Source organism: Echinops telfairi, unplaced genomic scaffold, assembly GCF_000313985.2.
Source record: "Echinops telfairi isolate 266 unplaced genomic scaffold, ASM31398v2 ScPeMD7_17;HRSCAF=63, whole genome shotgun sequence".
NCBI lineage: Eukaryota > Metazoa > Chordata > Mammalia > Afrosoricida > Tenrecidae > Echinops > Echinops telfairi.
In genome coordinates, this window is record NW_022103914.1 from 5,569,490 (window position 1) to 5,587,926 (window position 18,437).

At 39.1% G+C, this 18,437-nt stretch overlaps 1 protein-coding gene across 1 annotated transcript in view; it reads right to left on the minus strand.

Moving 5' to 3' along the window:
• Window positions 1–413: 413 nt before the first annotated feature.
• The window catches only part of UBXN7 (UBX domain protein 7), a 66,534-nt gene continuing 48,510 nt past the window's right edge, over window positions 414–18,437 (minus strand). Inside the window, exons 6-11 of the mRNA XM_004712260.3 lie at window positions 14,480–14,626; window positions 11,888–11,978; window positions 11,155–11,282; window positions 4,767–5,160; window positions 4,545–4,624; window positions 414–778 (exon numbers count right to left, since the gene is read on the minus strand). Of these exons, the coding sequence (XP_004712317.1) occupies window positions 617–778; window positions 4,545–4,624; window positions 4,767–5,160; window positions 11,155–11,282; window positions 11,888–11,978; window positions 14,480–14,626 (1,002 nt within the window). The 3' untranslated portion in view covers window positions 414–616. The remainder of the gene's footprint in view (window positions 779–4,544; window positions 4,625–4,766; window positions 5,161–11,154; window positions 11,283–11,887; window positions 11,979–14,479; window positions 14,627–18,437) is intronic.

The window sequence follows — 18,437 nt, forward strand, 5'->3', positions numbered from 1 at the left end:
AGGGAATCTTTTTTTTAAAAGGATTTTAAATGTGATAAGCAATAATCATAAGGGGTAATTTTTTCATGTAAACCAAAGTCTAGATACTTTGTTACAGATTTACTACATGAAAAAACAAAACATGTGTTAGAGAATTTCTTTTTCCTATTTAAAAAAAAAAGATTGTTCTTGTTTTGAATCTAGCCATTCCTTAGCCACAGGAGTCTGAGGAGGGACATTATCATTTGATCCCACAGAAGTGCCTTGCAAGAGATCACTTCATGGAACATACTTTCGGCTGCAAGTACTAGGAGAGGTCTTATTCTTACGCTTCCATTTGGTCACCAGATTAGGTAAGAAAGAAAAGACAGAAACAAAGAATGAAAAGTAGGGAAAAGAAAAGAGGAGGAGGAAGGGAGACAGGGAGGGAGGGAGGGTGGGAGGGAGAGAGAGAGAGAGAGAGACAGAGTCAGAGAGAGACCGATCATAGGAGAGTGAGAAATAAAAGAGAAGGCAGGTGACTTGCTTGCCCAACGGTGGCTCTATGGTCCTACAAGCCAAAATGCATACTCAGTAACATGGCATCTCCCAGGAAAGGGAAACAAAGGGGTAAGCTGAGAGAGGTCAGGCTATGGTGTTAATTTCTTTCCTGTACAAAGACAGTCTCTTGAGGACAAAGGCCAGCCTCTTGTAACGTAATGTCATAGTCCAGGTGAGACAGTTTCCTTCGAGGGAAGTTGGTGAGAAGTTCAAAACGTTCATTTGGATATCCTTTAGACTGAACATGCTTCACCAAAGCCTATGAAAAACAAGAGAAAGACAAAGTTTTTAGATGGAAAGAAAGGAAAAAGCTTTTTTAGTGAGTCAAACATAAATACCAATTTATTTTTATTATATCACACGAAATAAACATTTTAGGTTATCGTAGATTTTTTTGGAAGGGCCAACAAAACTTTTTGGATGGGAAGATAATAAACACTTTGCCCAATACTTTAGGATCATGGGGTGATTATAAAAATACAGAGCTATTACTATTTTGAAACAACTAAATTGTTAATTATGAAACTATTACCCTCATTTTTGTCAGTTTTCCTTCTTTCTTATTGGCAGGGAAGCTGCATCTTTTATCCTACCTAGGGCCACAGGCCCCTTCTGATCTTGCCTCCAGAAACCTTGCACTATGGGTGACCCCATCTTTGTATAAGTTAGCTCCAGTATCTTCCTCTCTACAGATGCTGGCCATCAAACTTACACATGCTCAGTTGTTGTTTTTAATTGTTTAAAGTATTCTAAGATAGCTTTTTAAAAGTTTTATTGGCATATATTTTACATATCCTACAATTCAATAGCTCATTCACATCAAGAGTTGTTGTACAATCTCAGAGTAGTACTATCATCACCACAAGCAAGTTTTAACACATTTTCTTCATTTTTGTACACATCTGTATTAACACCCCAATTCCCCCAACCTTCCCTGCTGAACCCCAATAAACCATTAATCCAGGTACTGTCTCTATGGTTTTGCCTATGCTGGATTTCATATACAGAAAAACATTTAACAAAGTAAAACAGAGAAAACCCCTCAATTGAAAAGAAAGCAGAAGACATTAAAAACTAGAATAAATTTAAATGGATCCTAAGGGAGATCAATTGATGAGTGCTAAATTTTAACCTACTGCATGTGTAACAATCCACACTGCAGTGTATTCTGCATGTTAGTAAGGCTATTCATGCATCTTGGGTCCATGGTCAGAGGAGATATATCGGGGGTTTAATCTATGTGTAGTTCCCCTTCACTTTTTTTTTTTTATGTAAAGTTTTAAAATGGCTCAAAAGGGAGATCAAATGTTAAGAAATTACATGTTGGGGACATGGGAGAGGGGGAAGTTGGGGGAAAGGAAATGGTGTTAACAAACCCAGGGACAAGGGAACAATAAGTGATGCAAATCGGTGGTGAGGAGGGTGTAGGAGGCTTGGTAGGGCGTGATCAAGGGTAATGTAACCAAGAGGAACTGAAACCCAAATGAAGGCTGAGCATGATAGTGGGACAAGAGGAAAGTCAAAGGAAATAGAGGAAAGAGCTATGAGGAAAAAGGGCATTTATATACGTCTGAATAAAGGCATGTACATATAAATATATTTATATATGAGGATGGGGAAATAGATCTATGTGCATATATTTATAGGTTTAGTATTGAGGTAGCAGATGGACTTTGGGCCTCCACTGAAGTACTCTCTCAATGCAAGAACACTTTGTTCTATTAAACTGGCATTCCATGATGCTCACCTTCCTGACACAATCGCTGAAGACAAAACAGGGGCATAAGCAAATGTGGTGATGAAAGCTGATGGTGCCTGGCTATCAAAAGATATAGCGTCTGGGGTCTTAAAGGCTTGAAGGCAAACAAGCAGCCATCTAGCTCAGAATCAACAAAACCCACATAGAAGAAGCACACCAGCTTGTGCGATCATGAGGTGTCGAAGGGATCAGGTATCAGGCATCAAAGAAAAAAAAAATCAAATCATTGTGAATGAGGAGGAGTGCAGATTGGGGACCCAAGACGCATCTGTAGCAACTGGACATCCCCTTACAGAAGGGTGGCGGGGAGGAGAAGAGCCAGTCAGGGTGCAGTGCAGCAACAATGAAACATACAACTTTCCTCTAGTTCCTAAATGCTTCCCCACCACCACCACCACTGTCATGATCCCAATTCTACCTTACAAATCTGGCTAGATGTACACTGGTACAGATAGGAACTGGAAACACAGGGAATCCAGGGCAGATGATCCCTTCAGGACCAGTGCTCAGAGTGGCGATATCGGGAGGGTGGAGTGGAAAGGGGGAACCAATTACAATATAGCCTCCTCCCTGGGGGATGGACAACAGAAAAGTGGGTGAAGGGAGACGTCGGACAGTGTAAGATATGACAGAATTATAATTTATAAATTATCAAGGCTTCATGAGGGATGGGGGATCAGGAAGGGAGGGGAAAAATGAGGAGCTAATACCAAGGCTTAAGTGGAGGGCAAATGTTTTGAGAATGTTGAGGGTAACAAATGTACAAATGTGCTTTACACAATTGATGTATGTATGGATTGTGATAAGAGTTGTATGAGCCCCCAATAAAATGATTTTTTTAAAAACAGAAGATATTACAGGTTGACCTAACTATCTGCCATATGGACTTGCAATGCTCTCTCTTGTCTGGTAACAGGGTTTTCACATCCCTGAACTATGATTAGAGGGGATTCACTAGTTCATGTGTGGACCCTGCAAATGGATTCTGGGTTTCTACTGTCACCCACAGCCTCCTGTAAACTACATGTTCACAATTTAAGCTCTGATTCCAACCATTCCACCCTTTAAATCTGGATTATATTTCTTATAATCCTTGGATCACACAGGCTGGTGTGCTTCTTCCATGGAGACTTAGTTGATACCTTGCTTTGATGGCTGCTTGTTTGAAAATAAGCCCAAACGCTATTCTTTTGGTAGCTGAGCACAATCTAGTTTTTTCACTATACTTTTCTATAAGACCCATATCTTCAGTGACTTGTTCATGAGGGCAAGCAACAAACACAGCCAAGTCATAACAACTAACTATTCTTAGATTGGGACTAGAATTAAGTGCAAGTCCCAAATCCATTCATGAATCTATGTTTTATATGTCTCCAGCTCATCTTACAGGCATCACTGTCATTTTATGTTGGAGAACACTATCAATCATCCCTTGATTCCCTATGATTATTGCCCACTCTCTCCCCCAAACTTTTTTCTTTGCACAACCAAACTTCTCAAAAAAGAGGCGATGCCTGCTCCTCCACTGCCTTATCTCCCATCCTTGCAAACACTAGGCCACGGACCTGCTGTGGTAGCAGCAGCAACTGCCAGACCCCCACTTCCATCCAGTCACACAGCCTTCAAGGCCCAGACTAATCATCTCCACCACCCTAATGGCCAGGTGAAAATAAGCTAAGAGTCAGACTCATCTCTTTCCCAGGAGTTGAAAGACAGAGGGAAGGCCCTTCAGCCATGGACTTGAGAGGAAAAGGTCCTCAGCATCACAGTGATGAATCCTGTGCAGACTCAGGCATAGCCAAAAGCCACCAGTAAGCCAAGGGAGAATGGTGTGGAGCAAAGAATCACCCAGGGACAACCAAGTGGGCCCAATGAGAGAAACACAGAGAGAAGCCGCTATTAGCTCTTAACCTCACTACATTTCCAGCTACTAGGAAATCCAGGAGCCCCACCATCATTTTCAAATAACCTCACTCTCCCTTTTCAGAGGTACTAACTTCAATTGAGTCTATATTCCACGCAACCATGGAAGAGAAAAACTCTGACTGAAACAGCCCCTATGTAACTTGCCTCTAACCTAGGACAATTTGGAAAGAAAGGATTATAGAATTAAGGCTCATCATAGTTAGGTTTCCAGTTAGAAATAAGACTGAATACCCAACATCTACTTCAAAGGATCATCAAGCAACGCTCATTAAGCAACTGGGCATATTCCAACTAATTAGTTCCTCTGCTTCAAGCAAAAGCTTCCAATTCTTACACTTACTAGGAGTTTAGCTTGCTCTGGAAGAGTGATCTGTTCCCTTTTTCCATCTGGGTACCGCAACATCAGCTGTGCTTTTGGTCCTGAAGGGAAAAAAACACAACAAAATACAATACAGTAGTTTAATACAAAAGACCAATTTAAGCAGATCGACAAGACTATTACAAATAAATCCTTTTAATAATATTCAAGTCTTATGGAAAACAAGTTTAGAATGTAACTCACCATTTATATCTACCCCCTCCACTATTCCATCTGATTTTTCAGGTGAAATCTCTAGTATTTCTGAATCCACACCTGGCAGTCCTTGGTGGTTTGTAGTTATTCCAGGATCAGTCCTGGCTGGGGGCTCAGTTAATGGCCTTCTGTTTTCCTCTTTTCTATGCCCCAAATCTTTGTGTGGAGACTTTCTGGATTTGGCAAGATTGTCTACCTCCTCCTCTTCATCGGAGCCACAAACGGATATAAACTCCTCACTGCCAGAAAAAAGTTCAGATTCAGATTCTTCATCTGAACGGTTGTCCTGCTTTGTCTGTGTTGAATCAAAATGTGTCTCTTGTAAGGAGGCTCTGATGGCAGCTTCTAGCTGGCTGTCTTCACTTGCATCTATCAGGCTCTCCTGGAAGAAACAGTCATAAAACACAGATGGGAAAAAAACAAAACAAAATCCAAAACCCATTAAACAAAAATATAGTCAGTAAAGTCAAATAGATCATAATATGATAGCTATGCTGCCCTTCTCATTTTCTGTCAGTAATTCCTTACAAAAACTATTCAGGTCAAAATTCGACTTGCCAGCTTTCTCTTGAAGTTAGGGGAGAAATTGTGGTCTGGAGCTAACACAGCACATACAAAGAAAGAAAAGTGTCAGGTAAATGACCCAAGTGTCTGTCTTAAAACAACAAACACCATCCATCTAGAAGACAATTAAACAAAAACTAGGCAGAAGGACAATAACCCCAAAAAAGAAAGAAATAAAAAGCCTCAAGAACGGTAATAGAGAAAAATGAAACAAAAAATTGGTTCATTAATATGAATAAAATGACTAAGGCTCAGCGAGACTTAAAAGATGCGTCACAAATAGCCAATAAGAGGATTAAAGAAACGCTATCACTACAGCTCCGAAAATAATGAAGGGAATAGCAAAGGAACACAGTGCACATCTCTGTGCCAATAGACCTGGCATCTTAGATGAAATGGGCAAATCTCTACTGAAGAAGAAACAGGCACACCAAGTAACTGTAAATCTGTTCATAACATTGAAGGCCCAGGTAACCTTACTTGTGAGCTTCATCAAGCGTTAAGGAAGAAATAGTATCGGTTCTACATAAGCCCTTCAGAGAACAGAGGATGAGCACTCACAGTTCACTGTGAGGCCAGCATGACCCTGGCAGTAAACGCTGGCAAGGAACTCTGTAAGACACTGTAGCAGAACAAAACGCCAAAACCCAAACCCTGCAGATCAATATCCTTCATGAGCACCAAAAAATCCTAACAAAGCTTTAGCTCATTAACTTTACAAATATTTTTTAAGTAACACAGCACAACCAAATGGAAGTTACCCCGGGGATATACACAGGGTTGATATATTAGAAATTCAACTAAGGTAATCCACTAAAAAGCAAAACCATATGTTCACCTCAAGGGATAAACTAAAACTTAACAGTAAAAGCCCTAATGCTTTCGTCCCAACCATCCACGATAAAATGAAGGTGTTCATAATCTCACTTCCTTTCAACACTGTACTGGAAGACCTGGCCAATACAGCAAGGCAAGAGGGGGGAAAGTTTTTTAGAGGAAAGAAGTAAACCGTTTTGGTGACAAACATGACTACTTATCTAAAACATTCTAAGGAATCTACAAGAGTCACTGGAATAAGTCAGGTTTAGCAAGGTGCAACTGTATTTCTAGAAACTAGCAACAATCAGAAATCGAAAGGAAGGTAACTTTTAAAATAAAATAAAAAAATATGAAACAAAGTTGTGAAAGACTTTTTTTTTAACCTTTTAGCTTGTTTTAATGTTTCTCCACAAATGGTGAGAAAGATTTATTCAATGTAAACTACCAAAGACCACTGAGAGAAATTAAAGACTCAAGTAAATGGTCAGATCTAAACCATATTTTAAGTCAGAAGATCCATTATTGTTGATGTCAATTCCCCTCCAAATGACCTATAGAATCAATGCAATGTCAATCAAAAACCTAGCAGCATTGTTGTGGTTGTTGTAGAAAGTGACAAAATGATGCTAAAACATATATGAAAATACAAAGGACCTAAAATAACCAAAGCAACTTAGATAAAGAACAAAGTTAAAAATCTTACACCAGATGATTTTAAAGCTACAGAAATTTAAGACAATAAAATGCAGGTGGGTAAAGAAAGCAACTGCTGGAACAGAACAGAGTTCATATATAGGATAAATTCGTTTTTTAGAAAGTTGCAAAGGCAACCCAATGGTGGAAAAGAGAATCTTTTCAAAAAATTGCTGGAAAAAGTAAATAGCTATATATAAAAAATAAAAATTTAAACCTACCCTAAAACCATATGTAAAAATTAATTTGAAATGGATCACAGTCATATATAGTTAAAACTATTTTAAAAAAAGCATCAGAATACCCCAAGATTTGAATAACACAAAAAGAACAAAATATTAAAGAAAAAAAATTGATAAATTGGATTTAATAAAAACTTTTAAGTTTGCTTTTCAAGAGATTATAAATATTTGCAAAACACAGATCCTAAAAAGGACTTGTATTGATTTAAAACAACTTAGAACTCAGTAAGAAGGCAAAACAACTCAATTAAAAAAATTTGCCAAAGATCTGAATAGACATTTAACCAAAAGAGATAGAAGTTACACAATTTTTTGGTCCCATTCTTTACCATTAAAGTGCCTTAACTTGTAGCAGATTTAATGAAGTCATACATTCAAATTATAACTCAGCAACTCAGAACTACTCCGTATTTGAAACCAGATTATGACTACAAAAGGTCAGCAACTTGCTTTCTGCCTTAGGAGAGTTTGATGCCACCACTTGGCAAGCACCCAGAAGCCTTTCATTAGATAGGTACTTGATTCTATGAGCTTATGAGAATTAACTTTTTCATCACTGCATGGTGATGTACTGCCAAAATGACATCCTTTAAAACTAATTTTATCCTCAGTGACACAAAACCCATCAAATCTGTTTCAGCTATAACATATTACAGGTTAAATACCTCCAATAAACTCTGGAAGGACTAGAGAGCCAAGCTCTAAAGCTGTATGACTAGTGGCAATGCATAACTATATGTGAGAATTATACTATGCATAACTACACGTGAGAATTATACTATGCATAACTATACGTGAGAACTGAATACTGCCACTGCTGCTTGGAACTCAATACCAGAAGCTCTTTCAGTGTGGCCATTAAATTAAGTGGAAGCTTCTGCAACAAGGCTTGCCAGATCAGTCCTCCTTACTGCTATATTCAATGCTTCCTAGCTGCAAGGGAGTCTGGGAACGAGTCTCAAGGGAATATAGAACTTCTGTGTGGGAAATCATCAAGGATGAGGAGGGCATCTAAGATGTTATATAAACCAAAACAAACTCAAACTCATTGCCATTGTTTGAGTCAATTCTGACTCATAGTAACCAGAACTATGTAGGATTTCTGAGACTAAATCTCTATAGAAACAGCCTCACCTTTCTCCTATGGAGCTGCTGGTGAGTTTGAAACAAAATCTAGTGGTCAGTTGCTCCAACACCTAACCTACAGCACCACCAGAGCTCCAATAAGATGCTTGCTGTTGACCACCAATTTCATACGGAGGGAAGAAGCCCAGAATGAGCAGAGAACTCCTTAAGAAGGAGGATAAAGACAGAGGGCTCACCTTACCTAACTTTAACAACTACTACACAGCCACAGTGGTCAAAACAGCGTGGTACTGCAATGACAGATACTCAGACCAATGGAAAATAACAGAAAACCCTGAAATAAAACCATCAACATACAGACAACTGATCTTTGACAAGAGCCCAAAAAGCATCAAGTGGGAGGTGGATGCCCTCTTTAACAAGTGGTGCTGGAAACAAAGGATATCCACTTGTAGAAAAATGAAAAAAGATCCCTACCTCACCCCATGCACAAGAACAAACTCAAGGTAGAAGTAAGACCCCAAACTATCAGGACCATCAACGAAGGAATCGGGACACACTTAAGAACCTTGGCTCAGGGAATACATAGGCTAGCTGCAATAGGGAAGCGTACACACAGGTAAAGCTGAAATCCACAAGTGGGATATACTAGGGATAAAACACCTGTGTGCAGCGAACGACTTCACCAAGAGAGTAACAAGAGAACCCACAGATTGGGAGAGGATTTGCAGCCACGTCACAACAGACAAAGAGATTATTCCTAAAATCTACATGAGGAGGTGGGCAAAAGACCTGAACAGAAGTTTCACTGGGAGGAGACCTAAATGGCCAAACAATATATGAGAAAATGCTCCCATTTATTGGCCATCAGAGTAATGTAAATGAAAACAACCATGAGATACCATACCACCTAACACCCCTGAGGATAGCCCAAACCAGAAAATCAGAGAGCAACAAATATTGGAGGGGATATAGTGAGATAGGAACTCTCCTCCACTGCTGGTGGTCACATAGCTACTACATATGTAAAGCCTCTGTGGAAAATGATCTGGCAATATTTAAAGCAAATGGAAATTTAGCAACCTTATGACCCAGATCTCTCTCTACCAGGCATATACCCAGAAAAGGTAAGAAACAGACCATGACCAGTCGTCCGCGCCCCATTATTTATTGGGGCGCAATTCACAATCACAAAGAATTGGAAACAACCTAAATTTCCATCTATAGACTAGTGGATTAGTAAACTCTGGCACATAAACACAATGGATACTACGCATCACTGAAAAGCACCGAGATGCATGAAGCACATCGCCTCATGGGAAGAGCTGGAGGAAATTATGCTAAACAAAGCTAGCCAGTAACAAAAGGACAAGTACAACATGAGCCCACTGGGATAAGTATAACCAGCACAGTAGGTACAGAAGAAAAGCAACTTATCCTACACTATATGGGTTGAGGTACAGGCAGTCGGGTAGGCGACAGACCAAACCCAATGATGCACACGTCAGTTCAACAAAAAGAAGAGGAAAGGGGAAAGGAAGAGGGACAAAAGGGGGTGGGGGAGATGATGGCACCCAGGGGTAGAGTATTGTTTATATCTCCACAGAATTGGGAGCGTGTACGCAGACCCACCATGGTGACCAAACCTTGAGGGCAATGTAACCACGTGGAACAATGCATGAACAGAGTGGGCTACAGGGCCGGCCCCAATCAGAGCCGAACTGACCCCCTCCCTAGAAGTATGTGCTACAAAGAACAACACTAAACCTACAGGTTGGGGAGAGGAGCCAGCCTGCCACGCCCACACAGTAGCTAACCAAGAAGGAAAAAGAGTGAGGTTCTAGAACCCATATCGGCACACTAAGCCCTTAGTAAATAATTAATTCATAAAAATAGAGGTATTGGCATAGGTACATATATTTATATGGCAATACATTGAGGAAGTGGACGGACTCTGAGCCTCTGGTCAAGCCTGACCTCAATGCAAAAACATTTTATTCTAACAACCTGGCATTCTGTGATTCTCACCTCCCAGCATGATGGCTGAAGACAAAATGGGTGCACAAGGAAATGTGGAGAAGAAAACTGATGGTGCCTGGCTATCAAAAGATAACAGCATCTGTGGTCTTAAAGGTTTGAAATTAAACAAGCGGCCATCTAGCAGAGAAGCAACAAGCCCACATGGAAGAAGCACACCAGCCTGTGTGATAGTAAGATGTCAATGGGATCAGGTGACAGGCATCAGAAAACCCAAAACAAACAAAAAAACATATTTCTGTGAACAAGAGGGTCAGAGCAGAGACCCAAAAACAATCTGTAGACAATACAACATCCCCTCACAGAAGGGTCACAAGGAAGGGATGAGTCAACTAAGGAGCAGTATAGCACCGATGAAACACACAACATTCCTCTGGTTCTTTGAGGCTTCCTCACCCCCTACCATCATGACCCCAGTCCTGCCTTTCACTTCTGGCTAGACTGGAGCATGTATACTGGTATAGATAAGAGCTCACAACACACAGAATCCAGAGCTGATAAACCCCTCAAGAACAGAAATGGGAGTAGCAAACCAGGAGGGTAGGGGGAAGGGGGGAGAAACTGTAGGGGGAACGGGAGACAGCAGTTGGTGTTAAGATTTGAAAATAATAATAATTTAACAATGGGTCATGAAGGTGGGGGTAAAAAGAGGAGCTGATACCAAGGGCTCAAATAGAACGTAAATGTTTAGAAAATAATAATGGCAACATATGTACAAATATGCTTCCTATAATTGATGTATGGATTGTTATAAGAGCTGTAGAGCCCCCATTAAAATTATCTTTAAAAAAAAAAAAGCTGCTTCTTGTGTAGCCACAATAATAACAGACTACTACTCACAACCTCGTTTGACATCCTAACCTCGAACAGTTTATACAAAATGTGTAAACACAATTGCACTTAGTTGCCATTAACTACCTCCTTGTCATACTTACTGAACGGGCACATTTTTTGGGAGGACTGCTAGAAAGTCCATCTAGTTGCCCATGTTCACCCAGGAATCCTGTCACTTGGTCCAAGAAAGAAGAGACATCTAACTGGTGCCACTCCACTAACTTCTGACCTGAAGATTAAGAACAAGAATTTAAAAATAAATAAGTACTCATTTTTAACATTCTCACCAATAAGTATTTCCTTCTGCATATATACATTATTAAAATTTACTATGACCACTGTCCCCATCCTCTCACCAGTTTGTTATATAGTGTCTTCATAACCTAGAAGACATCAGTGATATCCCACTTAAAGGATTCTCAACCATCATGTTGGGCTAATTACCTTATCAGTGATATCGCATATTGCCATTGAGGAAGAATAGATACAGAAAAGGCCATATTTATGTATAATTCAATCAATTAATAATAAACCCAACTCTTTATCACCAGCTTCTTAGGTGAAGTTACAACCAGTACAGGAATAATCTTAACATTTTAATGATAGAAAACTTTAAGGGAATCCCTTATAAAATGATAAAAAATACGTTCTTTTAAAAACATGCTTCAATAATTGTTTAAAAAGGTATAAATACATGTACATGAATAAGAACTCCTCACCCAAATTATTATAAATAAACCTGAAATTGGAACCAGCACTCATGAAGATCAATGATTTAAGTGATTAAATGACAAATGATAATGGCTGTATGCTGTAAGCTGATATAAATCTTACCTGTCCGTGGGTCCAAGATGGAAACATAAGGGAAATCCCCTAGCTTATAAAATTGTATGTATCTCTGACCTTCTTCACTGTCATGATAAACCTGTGAAAGCATTGATAGAAAACAAGTCAGGTGCTAAAAAATATACCACTTTGTTATATGCCAATAGCACTTAATCCTCCAAACAGGCCTTTGGTATATGTCTTAAGATTTTATTTCAGAAAAAAATAAAGGTCATCTGGTGTGAGCTCTCTCAACTTCCTGGCCTCTAACGATTTGGGAAACTTACCTTAAATACTAATCCATTCCACTAACCCTTTCCAGAAGAGGTGTGTTGCTGTTCTATTCAAGAGTCTCTATCTAGGCTCTCAACTATTAATTCCTACTACTTCCTTAATGGCAAAAAATGGTGTAATTATTCCCTTCTGACCATCCTTTAGTCCAGGCGTCCTCAAACTGCGGCCCGCCATGGACATTTATCCAGCCTGCTGGGTGTTTTGCCCCATTTGTTTTTTTACTTCAAAATAAGATATGTGCAGTGTGCATAGGCATTTGTTCATAGTTGTTGTTTTTTTAAACTATAGTCCGGTCCTCCAACAGGTCTGAGGGACAGTGAATTGGCCCTCTGCTTAAAAAGTTTGAGGACCCCTGCTTTAGTCAGTCCCCTAACAGCTATCCCACCCCCCCATCTTAGCCTACCAACATGTTTAAATAGCTCCTTTCCTTACAAAAGATCCCTCTGTGTCCTGACAAATGGCTTTCACAAAATCACAATGACTTTCCAACCAACAATTCCACAGATAACTATTTTTCATCTTTTTTTTCTTTTTTACCTCTGAAGGTCCGGCACTATCAACTACTCCCCCTTTTCTAGAAATAGCCTGGAATTCCATGATTCTACTCTACTGGCTTCCTTAAATCATTTTAACCTTTCTTTCTTAAAGTCCTTAATAATCAATCTTTTCCAGACTATCTCTTAAATGCTAGTGTGATCCTAGGTATGGTCATCTTCCTCCTCTCCCTCAGTCTTACATGTAAGCTAAATGATTCCTAGTTACTCATCTACAATCCAGAACTGTTTTACGTTCACATTAGTATCACTACAAGGATATCCAGAATCATTTACAAATTTATCTTGCTTCCCAAACCTTCTTTCCTTCTGCATTTTCCATTTTAGTGACAACACCACATTTACCCTTTCCTTCCCTACAAAATAAATCCATCATCAGCAGTATGATTTCCTTCTCCTAATTATCCCTTCTCACCAAATTCACATATTCTCATTTCTGAACACTTGCACCCAAATTGATCACTCTTCCTGTTACCCAAACTAGGTCCCCAGCCATCGTGTTTTAGAAAATAGCCCAAGCATTCTCAACCTTCCTAATGCCATGACCCTTTCATACAGTTCCACATGTTGTGGTGCCCACCAAACAATAAAATTATTTTCATTGCTACTTCTTACTGTCATATTGCTACTGTTATGAACCGGGCGGCCTCTGTGAAAGGGTCATTCGCCCCCAAAGGGGTCACAACCCACAGGTTGAGAACCACTGACAAAGAAGGTTCTTAATGATCTGGCCCACATCTCTCTCAACAGCCTGATGTTATTTAACCACTTTCACTGCCTTGAAGACATTATTTATTTTTTGAGCCTCCAGCCTTATAGACTTGATTTTCTGCCAAGAATGCTCACCCTTTTCTACCTACCTGGAAAACTTTTATTTATTTTACAAGCCCAGTGTAAATGTTAGCTCTCTAAGGTAATAATTCTTGATTTACCCCAAGAAATAATTCCATTCACTCACACAAAGCTTAATAAAGCACACTATTTAAGATTATAAGCTTGAGTTAAACAGAGAAGATGCTTAATCAATATATGATGAATAAAAGGAATTTTACCATTCAGAAAAAGTTATACTGAATTTAGAAGCCCATAAAACAGGTGAATTAATAACATTAATAGCATGTCTTACCGTAAGAAAAAGTTAATTCCAAAGTTCCTACTTTGTTTTATTTTGCATAAACAAAAAAAATTAGAGCAAGATCACCTAATCTTACCTTAATAATTTACTGACAAATTAATGAGCAAAATTAAGGAGCATGTCCAAGGACAAAAGTAAAAACAGTAACAAGAGACATGTCTCAGGCAAACATTTTAAATTACTACACTTCTATCTGTACTCTATAGATGGTTAATCCCTAGTCACATGTGGCTATTGAACCACTTGAATTGTGGCTAGACTGGATTGAGATGTGCTATATACCAGATTTAAAAACATTTAAAAAAATTTTAAAGGGGTAGCGCATCATCTAATACCACGTATGTTAATTACACGGTGAAATGATATCTTGAACATAATGGTTTAAACTTTCTGCTCCTTCTTCACCACCTCCCCTTGGAAGTTCTTCATTGCTGCTCTAACTTCCACTCGCATTTACTATTCCAGCCACTAATGGGGTTTTGCTTGTTTTATGTGTCATAGTTTAAATTATTAATCCCCCACTCCATTTCCAACCTAGTTATTCCTCCTCAATTTTACATACTACAAAAGTAAAAATACTCTTGAAAAGTACAGAAAAAAGTTAGCTCGAGTTCCCACCTGCCAGAAAATGAAATGTTCCCGGATAATATTCTTCACAGCTTCATTGCTCCACACATCACGGTTGAGGCACTGGCATGCAAAGTCTTGTACATTTTGAATGTTTATCATCAGCCACTTATTCTGCATCTGGCCACACTCTTTGGCCTGTTAAAGTTATACATGCATTAAACACAATTTCTACTTGGTAGCTAACATTTTTCAGAATTCAGAAGTGCTCCTCTCTTCATATAAACACAGTTTTTTCTCATGTATAACATCTAGTTTTAAGTATAATTTTATAAATTAAGTATAAACATAATTTCTATGTAATCTGCATACATACATATTAATTACACTTTCCATGCATTTCTCAAAGTCAAATGAACTGTTTCTCTTTATTTATCAATTATTACTTTTAAAAGTTGCTGCTGAGTCAATCCTATTTTACCTACAATTGTCAAATTGCATAGTCATTTGTATTATTTGCCTCTATACTACCACATCTTGTTTTCAAATTATTTCTCAGTTATTTTAAACAACCCCCCCACCCAGGACAAAAGCAACAGTTGCTGCTGAGTTAATTCAGACTCCTGGCAACCCCATGTGTATGAGTGGCACTGTTCCCCTCAGCGTTTTATGAAAATAGATTACCAGGTCTTTCTTCCAAAGCTCCTCTGGCTGAACTCAAACCTCTAACCTTTTGGTCAGCAGCCAAGCACATAACTGTCTTTACCATACAAGAACTACTCAATTATTAAAATCTACCATCATCAAGTAGATTCCAACTCATAGTGACTCCATACAGGATTTCCAAGACTGTAAATCTTAATGGGAGCAGGCATCCTTTTTACCCTGTGGAGCAGCTGGTGGGTTTTAATGGCTGATCTTGTGCTGGGCTAGCAGTCCAACATCTAACCCACTTCAAAAACCAAACTCAATGCTCACTCATAGCGACCCTACAGGGGAGGGTAGAAATGCTCCTGTGAGTTCCCAAGACTGAAACTATATGGGAGCAGAAAGCCTTGTCTTTCTCCCAAGGAGCAGCTGGAGGTTTCAAATGGCTAACCCTGAGCTGAGTAGCCCGATGTGTAACCATTACACCACTATGGCTTCTGTCTAACCCACAGCACCACAAATTATTAGCTATTGACAATTTTCTAGAACCAGCCACAGCATTTAGTAATGCTGGATTTTTTGGATTGTTTTTGTTTTAAATCTTAAGAATTATTTTCCTAGGAGTAGATATTAAAATAAAAACAGATTATATACTCAAAAGATGTTTAAAGATGATCTCCAGAAGATTCCCCAGTTCCTAAAACACCTTCAACATGAGTACCCTATATACTCTTTTATAAGCTGACCTGAATATAAGCTGAGGTACCTAATTTTACCATAAAAACGGCATTAAAAATGTGCTGGAAAACTTGGTTTATACACGAATATATACGGTTAAGTACTTTGAGCCATTTCTCATCACCACAAACACTTAAGAAATATTACTGAATGAAGGGGCAGAAGGAACGGCAAAAAACACGAGTAAAGTCAGTCCCTCAACCCTTTACATACGAGAAGTGACACGAAAGCCCTAATTTTGAATCATTTTATCCTCGAACATTATTTTTCAATTTGTTTGACACTGGAAAATTTCAATCAATTAACTCAGTCCAGTAACAACCAAAGAACATAAATTATTTTGTAAATACTGGAAAATATAAGACTAAGAATGGGAAGTTAGCAAAAGAAAAAATCAATATATGAGGTATTCTATTAGTGAGTGGAAAAGGACTAGTATTGAACAGCTTGAATCTGACAATCATACTGGCTTATTATGCTGGTGTGATGATTAATGTTCTTCAATGCACTCTTCTTACCGCCTAACCTCCAGTTACTAGGATGTAAGCCTGCATAAACTACTCTCTGGCCTACTGCCTAACCAACAGATTTTGGGTACATCAATCTGGACAATCACATGACCTAGCAAAAGTCTTCAGTCTGTTGCTTGGCCCAGATTTGGGACTTGCCAGTCCCCACAACTGTGGGAACCAATTCCCTGAAATAAACTATATACCCTGTTTCCCTGAAAATAAGTGTCTTATATTAATTTTTGCTCCCAAAGATGCGCTAGGTCATATTTTCAGGGGATGTCTTATTTTTCCATGAAGAAGAATACAGAACACATTTATTGTTTATTGTTTTATTAAAAGAGACCTCCCTCGCACTTCCTGTCTGCTCCGGCTGCGCCCATCACTACAGTCCAGAGTCCCAGTAGCTTCGGGGCGGGGGGGGGGGGGGGGGGGGGGGGGGGGGCTTATTTTCAGGGGATGCCTTATATTTCAGCAAGAAGCCAAACTTTTTCGGGGGATATCTTACTTTAAGGGAAACAGGGTATATATACTTCACAGATTTTGTACCTCTAGAGAACCCTAACTAAGATAGTACAGAAAGACAAAATAAAAAGGGGGCAGGGTTTAATTCAATATCAAAAACATTTCAAGATCTACTCTAGCAACGACTAACAGTAGGCAAAACTGCTACAAAATACCTCTTTAAAGTGTTAAATAAAAAGCAAGCATGTCATGTTGATGACTAAGGTGTATCTGACCCAAGCCATAGTACTTCCAATGGCCTATTATGCATGTGAAAGTTGGACAATGAATAGGGAAGACCAAAGAAGTGATGCATTCAAATTATGATACTGGAGAAGAATACAGAAAATATCATGCAAATATGTCATGGAAGAAATACAACCAGAATGGTCCCTAGAAGGGAGAATGTCTTGCTTACTTTAGACATATCAGTAAAGACCACTCCCTGCTTTGTAGAGGATCAGTGAAAAAGAGGAAGACTCTCGGAGAGGTGGATTGACAAAGTGGCTGCAATAATCCAGGATAGGGAAATCTACAGACTGTAACTGGATTAATAAGTACCTACAGGTATGGCACAACTTTTCTTAATATGATGGAATTACTGAATTGTATGATATATGAATTATATGCCAATGAAACTCTTAAAAAACAGCAACAATCAGGAGGATGTCACAGGACCAGACAACAATTAGTTCTATTATACATAACAGGTGGCTATGAGTTGGAGGTGACTTGATGGCACCTAATCTTGTTTCAAGAAAGTTTATACATTCTCACAAATACTGTCATGCAATTTTTTTAATGAATCCTCAAGAGAATTATTTTCTAATAGTTACTGATTTAAAAGATTTAGTAAAGATTTTTTTTAAAGTGTCCTTAACTGGTCAAAGGCTTTTTTTTTTTATTTATCATTTTATTGGGGGCTCATACAGCTCTTATCACAATCCATACATACATCAATTCTATCAAGCACATTTGTACATTCACTACCCTCATCATTCTCAAAACATATGCTCTCCACATAAGCCCCTGGCATCAGCTCATTTTTTCCTCCCTCTCCACTCCTCCTTCCCTCAAGAACCCTTGATAATTTGTAAATTATTATTTTGTCATATCTTACTGTCCAACGTCTTCCCTTCACCCACTTTTCTGTTGTCCATCCCCCAGGGAGGAGGTTATATGTAGATCCCTGTAATCGGTTCCCCCTCACTACCCCCCCATTCCCGTATCACCACTCATCACTGGTGCTGAAAGGATCATCCGCCCTGGATTCCCTGTGTTTGCAGTTCCTATCTGTACCAGTGTACATCCTCTGGTCTAGGCAGATTTGTAAGGTAGAATTGGGATCATGATAGTGGATGGGGAGGAAGCATTTATGAACTAGAGGAAAGTTGTATGCTTCATCGTTGCTCCACTCTGACTGGCTCTTCTCCCTGCAGCCCTTCTGTAAGGGGATGTCCAGTTGCCTACAGATGGGCTCTGGGTCGCCACTCCCCCTCATTCACAATGATATGATGATTTTTTTTTTAACATTTTATTAGGGGCTCATACAACTGTTATCCCAATCCATACACACATCAATTGTGTAAAGCACATTTGTACATCGTTTC